The 10,809-nt window shown below is 52.6% G+C and overlaps 1 protein-coding gene across 1 annotated transcript; it reads left to right on the forward strand.

The window, feature by feature from the left end:
• Positions 1 to 3,125: 3,125 nt before the first annotated feature.
• LOC101000609 (cytochrome P450 2A13) lies at positions 3,126 to 10,599 on the forward strand. Its single transcript, XM_031660390.1, has 8 exons — positions 3,126 to 3,344; positions 3,624 to 3,786; positions 4,722 to 4,871; positions 5,110 to 5,270; positions 6,437 to 6,613; positions 8,316 to 8,457; positions 8,926 to 9,249; positions 10,454 to 10,599. Exons 1-8 carry the CDS (start codon positions 3,165 to 3,167, stop codon positions 10,597 to 10,599), a joined length of 1,443 nt encoding a protein of 480 aa, XP_031516250.1. The 5' UTR covers positions 3,126 to 3,164.
• The last annotated feature ends 210 nt before the right edge of the window (positions 10,600 to 10,809 follow it).

Consider the following 10,809-nt stretch of genomic DNA (forward strand, 5'->3'; position numbering starts at 1 on the left):
TCTAATGCTGGCCTGTCCTTCTGCAGACACTGCCGAACTCAGCACCACGCTCCAGGAGGCCATGAAGGATTAATTTCCTATTCACAGCTCCATGGGGTAAATCTTGGCTGTGCTGAGGAAGGGATGGGGAAAGAGGTTCCCAAAGACTCTGTCCCTTTCCTCCTTCCCAAAGGAAAAGATTTGGGAGCTTTAGACTAGAGAATGTAAAAGCAGGGAAGGTGCTTAGGGAACATCTCATCCATCCATTTCATCCTACAGATTAAAGAGAACAACTACTATTCGTTGAACACTTACTGCCATGTACCTCATCTGCATTAACACATACACTTCTCCCCTAAATAGCCAAAGAGGTAGGAGCTGTTCTTGGCTCCATAAGGCTCAGAGAGATAAAGTCAACTGTTCAAAGCCACACAACAAAGAAGGGATAAGGTTAGGATTCCAATCCAGACCTTAATCATTGTTCCATCCATCCAGAAAGGGAAACTGAGGCCCAGCAAAGAAAAGGGATCTTCCTGGGTTCAACACTAACTCACTCTGAAAGCCTGTACCCAAGACACTGCCCACTGGGACAAGTCCCTCCCACATGATTTCCCCTCTGTGACACCATCTCTCCACCCACGCCCAGGTAATCACCAAGTCCAACACTCCATTGACCTCTATGTGCACAAATACTGAGTTCCTCCTGGCCCACCCTCTCACCTCCTGCCAGGTCACGGCAGCCTGCTGACCACCACCTAGTGCCCTTTCCCTGTGCCAACCTCTACCAGTAGAACCAACCCCCAGGATTTCATCTCCCACCTTTTAAAGAAATAAGAAAAAGGGAGGGGCCAGGCCCAAGCGTGCTGGGTGACCAGGATTAGAGGGATTGATGTCTGCCCAGCTGGTGCTAATCCTCCTTCCCACCTCTTCCCTCCAAATCAACAAAACAACTTCTATCTCTCCGCTTTGTTCTCTCTGAACTTTGCTCCCTCCACAGGTCTCAGAGCTCAGCATCCTAGAACACTTGAACAAGATGTCAGTCCTTGGGGTGCCAACCCCACCCACCTCCCCATTGGGTCCAAAGTTGGTGACTCCTGAGGGACAGGTGCAACTCCTGGAATCTCCAAATCAGAGCCAACCCGGCCATCTGGGGGCCCTCTCAGGTCTGGCTGAGGCTCATCTCAGGCCCACATAGACCAATCTCAAAGCACTCCTTCATGCCTACTGCCAGAGCCCAATGGAACCAATTCAGATCCTATATGGTGCCACTCTTATGCCTCTTCTAGGAAGTAGGGTATCTATATGCCCTCAATGACACCTTGAGACAACACACAGAGCCGTCTGAACCAACATGGGTTTTAATATTCTTCTGCTGTCAAGTCTAGTGCCAACTCTTTCCCATCCTCGTGATACACCTGGGGGCAGTCCCAAAGCCAGCACGATGCCTCCCTTCCCTGGTCGTGTACCCTGAGGCTGATATCAGAACCTGCCAGTGGCCATCCCTGTGTCCACCGTTTATACTGCACCCGGTACTCACCTCCTGCTAAGCCTGGCCCACTGACTCTGACTCCCAGGGTGACTGAGCTAGTCACTGCAGGTGGTGGATGAGGAGAGAGTCTACATCCCAGCTCCCTTCACTTACTCCCCAGTGTGTGACCTCACCAAGAGGGATTTATGGAGTCTAGATCTGCTCATCTCAAAATGAGGATGATCATGAACCAACTTCATTGCTTACAAAGATCTGACCAGATTCATATACACCTAGACTTAATCTCTTCCCATATACGACCGTGTTTCACCAAAGGGTAACTGTCCCGTTTATTAAGGAAGAATTTCCTGGAGGAAAGGTGGTGCTACCAGGGTCCTTCTCCACTCCCAACGCACCCAGGCTCTGTCTCTGTGCCCATTACACTGAGTTTACCCTGGACCCTTCTGTGCCAAGTCTCCGGGCTTCATGCAATAGTACTCAGCCCTGACAAAGCAGGAATCACCCTAGCGAGACTTAACTCACCCCCGCCAAATATGATCCTCTCTTTCCTAAATACCCTTCCACTCATGGGAAAACCAAATCATAATGGCATCGGTGAGCAGGGAGAGAGGATGAGTTCATGCCACTCACGCATGTCCCCTGTCTAATGGTCTACAGCTGTCCTCCGTAGACCCTTATATAAAATGAGAAACATAAATAACAATAATAATATTAATAGGGATGATACAATCAATCTAGTGGGTTTTCTAAGGATCTTGTTGGAAGCCAGAGGAGGTCTTTGTAAATTCCAACCCTTGGGACATGAGATGTTTCCACCATTTGGGGGTTATTACTATTTCTCCACACCTGGCCAATCCCTCTGCCAACTGATAACTCGAGGCGCTCTCCTCCAGGTGTGGGGAAAGTTCCCCTGAAATACGGATCCGGTCTTCCACCCCTTTCCCAACCAGAGATGGGCAGTGGAGGTTCTATGGCACCCATCCTGGCCTCACTCTGAGGTTCCAAAGAGGATTCTGGGCATCAAGAGACAGCTCTGGGCCACAGCAAAATCAAGTCAGCACCTGGGCCCAGTGCTGGGCTGCTGGGCTCTCTGGGAGGAGCTGCTGGGCTTGCTACACACTCCTCCTCCCAGAAACTCCACACCCACAGCCCTAGGTCTTCCTAGCCCCAAGACTCTCAAGTCCATATGCCTGGAATCCCCCCTCCTGAGACTGTTAACCCTGCATCCTTCACAACAGAAGACCCCCAAATGCACAGCCACACTTCTGTCTCACCGTAATAAAACCCAGACCTTTGGATTCTTCTCCCCTGGAACCTCCAAATCCACAACTTTGAGGTACATTCTCAGTCTCAGACCCCAAATCCAAAGTCCAGGTGCTCCCCTGTGCAAATATTCCAAACTCCTCCGTTCTACAGTTTATCTGATGCCCCCTCCTTAATCCACAGCCCTAGGGCACCCTTCCCGAAGTACCACAGATTTAGTCTGGAGGCCCCCTCTCTGTTCAACTGCCCTGGGGTCCCCTCCTCCTCCCTTGCTGGCTGTGTCCCAAGCTAGGCGGGATTCAGGTGTAGATTGGGGGTGTAGTTGGGAGGTAAAATGAGGTGGTTATATAATCAACAGAACTCCGCCCCTGTTTTCCAGGCAGTATAAAGGCAAACCACCCCAGCCATCACCATCTATCATCCCACTGCCACCATGCTGGCCTCAGGGCTGCTCCTGGTGGCCTTGCTGGCCTGCCTGACTGTGATGGTCTTGATGTCTGTCTGGCAGCAGAGGAACAGCAAGGGAAAGCTGCCTCCGGGACCCACCCCATTGCCCTTCATTGGAAACTACCTGCAGCTGAACACAGAGCAGATGTACAACTCCATCATGAAGGTGTCCCAAGGCAGGGAGATGGGTGGCACAGGGTGGGGGCTGCCCAGCTGGCTGGGGCTTTGTGGCGGGGATTGACCAGTGTGGACCAGAGGCTCAGGAAAGGGAGTTTTGGAGATTCATCATCAGGGTCCTAGCCAGGAAAGACAGGATCTTGGAATGTCCAGCTCCCTGACTGTGAGAACCTGAATGGGCGAAACATCCCAGTACATGAAATCTCAGTGCTGGGTCCATTCGGAGTAGCGGCTGCTCCCTCTAACCTCTCCCACCCGCCTCCATCAGATCAGTGAGCGCTATGGCCCCGTGTTCACCATTCACCTGGGGCCCCGGCGGGTGGTGGTGCTGTGCGGACATGATGCCGTCAGGGAGGCTCTGGTGGACCATGCTGAGGAGTTCAGCGGGCGAGGCGAGCAGGCCACCTTCGACTGGCTCTTCAAAGGCTATGGTGAGGCGGTGCCCAAGAGGGGGAAGGTGGCCAGGGGGACGGGATGGTCTCAGTGTCCCCGGGCTTCTCCCTGACTCTCCTGTCCACTGGAGGCTATGGCAGAGCCCCCTGTCTGGTCTCTCTCCCCATCTCCCTTCATTGTGGCCTCTCCCTGTGTGTCCCTCACCTGTCTCCAGCGTCCCTGTCCTGATTCCTCCCTGCCTCTCTCTACCCCTTGTTCTCTCTCCTCGTTCTGCCTCACTGGAGTCTCCTCTTTCCCCTCTCTCCATCTCTGAGGACATCCCGGGTTTCTGTTTTCCAACCCTGGTCCTCTGTCTTCATTTGTCCTTTTGTCACTCTCAGCTTCTGTGCTTCTCGGTGTTTCTCCTCTCTCCGCTTCCCTCTCCCACTTCTTCCTCTGGCTTAGGATTTCATGGTATTCCGACTTCCACATCTCCAGCCTCCACCTCCTGGTAACAGTCTCTCTTCCTTCCAGACCCTCTCTGTTTCTGTCTCCGTATTTTTCTCTCTTCTCCAGCTCAGCTTAAGAATCTTTCACCATTTTTATTTCCTCCTCCCAGATCTCCCCATATCTCACTTCCCCTCCCTCCATCCTCTTCCTCCATCTCTCTTTCTCTTTCTCTCCCCCCTTCCTTCCCTTCCTCCATGGAGTGTCCCTGTATTCCTCTGTTTCTCTGTACATCTGCCTGTCTAGCCTTTCTGCTTCTCTTCTGATTCTCTTATTTTTTCTATCTGATCTCTCTCTCTCTCTCTCTCTCTCTCTCTCTCTCTCTCTCTCGTGTCTCTGACTGAGTTTGCAGCTCTCTTGATACTCGCGCTGAATCCATCTCTCTCCCACCCCACTCCCTCTCTGCTCCATCCTTGGGGAGCCCCTTGGAGCTGGTCCGCTCCTGCCGCCCTCTGACTTCTCTCCACCCCTACTTTCACCTCCTCAGGCGTGGCGTTCAGCAACGGGGAGCGCGCCAAGCAGCTCCGGCGCTTCTCCATCGCCACCCTGCGGGACTTCGGGGTGGGCAAGCGCGGCATCGAGGAGCGCATCCAGGAGGAGGCGGGCTTCCTCATCGAGGCCCTCCGGGGCACGCGCGGTAAGCAGGGGACCCCGAGTGCGGGGGCAGGAGCAGGAAAACGCCCAGGGCTAGGGACCCGCGCGTGCGCGTTCTGCCTGGGGATGGGGACTAGGTGGGGAAAGGCCCCCGCACTTCCAGCCCTGGAGTCTGGCGCTGGGAATTTGGCTCAACAGGGCCCTGCCTCCCGGAATTCTGACTCTCCCCAGGCCTCTGAGTTGACTTTCTCCCCAACCCTCTCCTCCGGCCACACCCGCAGGCGCCAATATCGATCCCACCTTCTTCCTGAGCCGCACCGTCTCTAATGTCATCAGCTCCATTGTCTTTGGGGACCGCTTTGACTATGAAGACAAAGAGTTCCTGTCACTGCTGCGCATGATGCTGGGAAGCTTCCAGTTCACGGCAACCTCCACCGGGCAGGTAACCAGTTGCAGTCCAGCCCGTGACGCCCCTACCACAACCTGCCAACTGCTCCCCTACCTGGAGACAGGTGCCCCAAACTCCCACCCCCCTCCAGACAGTGTCCCCTCAAAATCAGCCCCCAATATTGGACAACTGGGCAGTTGCAACAGAACCCAGGATGGATGCACAATACCCAGTCTCCAAGGACACCCGAATAGCTCAACAGATGCTCCCCAGAACAGAGCCTGCCGGCAGGATGCAAGCCCTCAGCTCAGCTCTCTCACCTGGGCACGTGTTCCCATCCCCAACTTACCAAAATTTCTAACAGATGCTCCCTACCCAATTCTTCTGAATATTTTAACACCTGGACAAGTGACTGCCTCTACCCCCCTCCTGCATACCTGAACACCTGGTGCTGCCAAATCCAGCCCATCATGATCATTTCACATCTACACAAATGTCCCAAATTAGCCTACTGGAATATCTGGCCAAGCACCTTCTACTTCACCCACTTAAATACCTGAAAACATGGACAGCTGCCCTAACCAACACCCTAAACACATAAGTATCTAGACAGATTATTCCCCAGACACCCAGATAAGTGTTCCCCAACCTTTCCAATCACACACCCTACAGAGGAGCTCCCAATGCATCCCACTTGGCTAGGTAAAGACCTGAACAGGTATCCCCTCCACTTCAACATCTTCACCAGTCCCGCTTTAGTACCTGAACACCTGAACAAAAGCCCCCAGTTCAGACCCAAAAATTTTCTGGGTAGTTGTCTCCAACCAAGCCCACTTGAATGCCTAAATACCTAGACAGATGACACTCCCCTCATACCAGCCCCACCTGAGTAACTAAACACCTGGTCAGGTGTCTTCCAACTCAACTTCACTTGAATATGTGAACACCTAGATATGTGCTCCAATCCAGCCTCATTTGCATACCTGAAACCTGGATATATGCCTCAGTTCTTCTCACCAAAACTAGTAGAATGTGGCCCTGGCACCTAACCCACATGAAAACTTAGATATAAGTTCCCATCCAACCCCACTGAAATACCTAAACACCTGGACAGATGCCTTTAACTCAGTTCCTTCCTTGCTATGAAACAAGTCCCATTCCCATCAGCTCCTGCCCCCTGACAACTGTCCTTTCCTCCCATCCTCTCTCTGCAACCCCAGCTCTATGAGATGTTCTCTTCGGTGATGAAACACCTGCCAGGACCACAGCAACAGGCCTTTAAGGAGCTGCAAGGGCTGGAGGACTTCATAGCCAAGAAGGTGGAGCACAACCAGCGCACACTGGATCCCAACTCCCCACGGGACTTCATCGACTCCTTTCTCATCCGCATGCAGGAGGTACACCCCAGCAGCCAGTGCGGGGAGGTGCAAAGCCAGGCAGAGGGAAATCAGGCTGGGAGTGGGGCAAGCAGACGACACAGGCCCATTCAAATTAGCCCTCATCATAATAATCCTCACAATTGGCCGGACGCGGTGGTTCATGCCTGTAATCCCTGCACTTTGGGAGGCCAAGGCAGATGGATCACCTGAGGTCAGGAAATCGAGACCAGCCTGGCCAACACGGTGAAACCCCATCTCTACTAAAAATACAAAAATGAGCTAGGCGTGGTGGGGTGCGCGTGTAATCCCAGCTACTCAGGAGGCTGAGACAGGAGGATGGCTTGAATGCGGGAGGCAGAGGTTGCAGTGAGCCGAGATCATGCCACTCCACTCCAGCCTGAGTGACAGAGCAAGACTCTCAGGAAAAAAAAAAAAATCCTCACAATCCCAACTATATCAACCACAGTTGTTCCAACCACTGAGCCCTCACCCACAGGCAGGACTTGCGCACGTGAATTAGAATAGCAAGCACTTCTACAGCACTACCATGTGCCAGGCACTGCGTTAAGTGCTTTAAGATAGTCCCCCACTGAACACTCACAACAGCTCTTGAAGGAAGTTCAATTATGGCCCCAATTGTGCAAATGAGGAAACTGAGGCCCAGAGAGTTTAAGTATCTTAACTGAGGTCACAAAGCGAGGAAGCCTTGGTCCCCCAAGCTCAAAGGCTGGTGTCTCTGAGCCTAAAGCTGGTGCTTTTACCCACCATGCTCTGTAACCGTTCATGCCCTGGTTATCAGACACACCTCTGTAGACAGGTGACCTGGCTTTACATTACAGGGTCCCCACCTCCATCTGGCCGTCAGTCTCCCATGTGGGAAGGCTTTAGGGAGTCTGAAGCTCAGGGAGAAAGGATCAAGGGAGGGGATTCCTCCATAGTAAGTTTCAAGATTTTTTAGGGAAGAAATAGGATGCTGTTGCTTAAAATTCTGTGCTTGTATCTCCGAAAAACTCTTTTTTCCTGACTCTTCATCTTGCCGTCTCTGTACTACTTTCTCTTCGTCTCCCCTCATCCTTCTCTTTCTAAATATTCCTACCATTAAAAAAGTAACAGACTGGGCAACATGGCAAAATCCCGTCTGTACAAAAACTACGAAGAGTGACTGGGTATGGTGGTGCATGCCTGTAGTCCCAGCTACTCAGGAGGTTGAGGTGGGAGGACAACTTGAGCCCAGGGTGGGCAGAGGTTGCAATGAGCCAAGATCATGGCACTGCACTCCAGCCTGTGTGACAGAATGAGATCCTGTCTCAAAAAAAATTAATTTTTTGTGAAAAACAAGTGAGCCTGCATGGTCATGTGCATGTGCAGTTCCAAGTACTCAGGAGGCTGAGGCTGGAGGATTCCTTGAGCCCAGGAGTTCGAGTCCACCCTGCACAACTTAGCATGACCAAGTCTGTATAAGAAAAAAAAAAAAAATGACAGCTAAGTTGATAATTAAAGGACAGATGGTCAGCGAGGTAAAGAAGGTGAGAAGGAAGAGCATTTTGGCCAAAGTCAGCAGCCAGGACAAGGGCTGGAACCTGGAGCGAGTCTGGCAGATCTAGGGTCCCTCTTTCCACCTTTGGTCTGGACCAAAGAGAGGAAGATCCAAGAAAAAAGCCCTAGAAGGGTCTCAAGAGCATGGGAAGTGAGCTTGGTCTAAAGCCCCCTCTCCCTGCAGGAGGAGAAGAACCCCAACACGGAGTTCCACTTGAAGAACCTGGTGATGACCTCGCTGAATCTTTTCTTTGCGGGCACCGAGACCGTCAGCACCACCCTGCGCTACGGCTTCCTGCTGCTCATGAAACATCCAGAGGTGGAGGGTAAGGCTGGAGGGGGAGGGAAGTGGAGGATCCCAGACCCTCAAAACTCCCTGAGCCTGCTGCAGTGTCCCCACCTGTCCCAGATCCCAGGACCCTGAGACGTGTCTTGCTGTCCAGAGACAGGGCAATATTCAGCTGATAGGCATCAGCTGAGTCTCACTGGCTATTAAAATACTGAAAATGTCTGCAGTGATTGGTCAGTCACTCCTGTCCCAAGCCCACTGAGTGCCCCATTACCCGCTCCTCTGGATCATCCGCTAAGTTCCTCCTGGTGCCTCCACTGTGATTCTGGCATGACCTGGTAAACAGGATCCTGCTCCAACAATGCGAATGACTGATGTCCGCTATGAATGATCTACCTCTGTGTCATACACGGAGCCATGTCACCCACCCCGTTTTACCTATTCAGACTATCATCCCTGCCCTGAGACCCCTAGCTACCCAAACACATTCCCCCTCTTCCCCCAGCCAAGGTCCATGAGGAGATTGACAGAGTGATTGGCAAGAACCGGCAGCCCAAGTTTGAGGACCGGGTCAAGATGCCCTACATGGAGGCAGTGATCCACGAGATCCAAAGATTTGGAAACGTGATCCCCATGAGTTTGGCCCACAGGGTCATCAGGGACACCAAGTTTCGGGATTTCTTCCTCCCTAAGGTGCTATCCTCCCCACCCCCCCAGACTACAGGGACTTCCAGCCTCTCTCTGTTCTTCTGTGTCCCTCAAAGAACCCACCTCCTGGATGGAGAAAGTTTCGGTCTCGTCCCACCCTCACTAGGGCCTGTGGCAGCCAGTGATGACTCTCCCTCTACCCCACCCCATGACGTCCATCTCCACCTCTCCCACTTAGAGACTCCTGAGTCCTGCATCTCCCCAGACTTTGTGTCAGGAGAATCAACCCCATGTTCCCAAACTCCTGTCTTAAGAAATAGGGCCCTTCCATTAGGCTTGCCTTAGGGGACACAGTCCTCAGGGTCTCAGGCACTCCCTTGCCTGAGTAGCACATGGACCATGTCTCCCCAAATCCCTCCGTTTCAGAGACATGAACCCTGTCTCCCCAAAAACTCCTCCCTTCAGAGGACCCCAACCCTCCATGCTCTCTCCTTACCTGGGGCACCCTGGTTCCCTCTCCAGCCCCTTTCTGCTTCACCAGTCCCTAACCCGGTCATCACACACACCTTCCTCCTCCCTCCCAGGGTGGCACTGGCGTTCTCATGCTGGGCTCCGTGCTGAAAAGACCCAAAGTTCTTTCTCCTCCAACCCCCAGGACTTCAATCCCCAGCACCCTCCTGGATGAGATGTAAGGCTTACAGCAGTGATGCTTTGTGCCTTTTTCCCATCGTGGTAAAGAGACTAACTACTGCTGCCTCAGGCCACTGCTCACACCAGCAGGAGCCTCCCTCACCCAGCTCCCCTCTCTGAGGTGTAGTCTGGTATTTCTCCAGCTTGGAAGTTCCTGTTAGAATCTACCCCTAAGCCACCAACTGATACTACCTTAACCACCAACCACCCAATACTTCCCGCGCCGCAGGCAAAAGCGCGAAAGGGAAACATCTTCCCCACAGATTTATTCTGTCTGTCACACAGCAGATTCTTCAGATCCCTGAAAAGAGATGCTGCTGCAATGTTAATAAAGAATGAGTATTTGCAAGTGTGTCTGGCAGGTAGGGTCATCTCAACCTCCCATTGCTACACCTGGCATGGATCATCCATCTCTGATGAATGCGTGACATTATGCCTTTTTCAAAACCCATAGAACTGTACAACACAGAGCAAACCCTAATGTAAACTCTGGACTTTGGTTAGTAATAATATATCAATATTGGTTCACCATTGTTATATCTCTTATAGAAAGAAACTGAGGCTTCTCTGAAAGTCTCTCAGGCCATAATATTCCATCCCTCCTCCCTGGGAGAGCTGCAGCTGGAGGTCGGTAGTGGGGCGAGGCTGCACTGAGAGTGGGCTTCACCTCCACCCCTCCCGCCTCTCCTCCTCAGGAAAGCGGAACTGTTTGGGAGAAGGCCTGGCCAGAATGGAGCTCTTTCTCTTCCTCACCACCATCATGCAGGAGCCTCGCTTCAAGTCCCCAGTGTCATGCAGGACATCGGCGTGTCCCCAAGCAGGCTTTGCCCTTGATCCCTGAAACTACACCATGAGCTTCCTGCCCCGCTGAGGGAGGGCTGTGCTGGGGCAGGTCTGGTGGTGAGATGAGGGCTCCGCCGGGGAGGCGGGACTAAAAGACTAGGTGGTTAGAGGGAAGAGAAGAAACAGAAGGGGCTCAGTTGACCTTGATGATGTCCTTCAGAGCTGGGATGAGACGACGGGAAACCTTACAGTATGCTATGGAGAGTAG

This window comes from Papio anubis, chromosome 20 (genome assembly GCF_008728515.1).
Source record: "Papio anubis isolate 15944 chromosome 20, Panubis1.0, whole genome shotgun sequence".
NCBI classification, from domain to species: Eukaryota; Metazoa; Chordata; class Mammalia; order Primates; family Cercopithecidae; genus Papio; species Papio anubis.

Excerpts from the sequence above, each read along its gene's own strand:
- LOC101000609 (XM_031660390.1), top strand. The coding sequence starts at position 3,165 with ATGCTGGCCTCAGGGCTGCTCCTGGTGGCCTTGCTGGCCTGCCTGACT. Across the intron at positions 3,787-4,721 it reads CTGGCTCTTCAAAGGCTATG|GCGTGGCGTTCAGCAACGGG; the intron begins GTGAGGCGGTGC and ends TCACCTCCTCAG. Across the intron at positions 4,872-5,109 it reads GGCCCTCCGGGGCACGCGCG|GCGCCAATATCGATCCCACC; the intron begins GTAAGCAGGGGA and ends CCACACCCGCAG.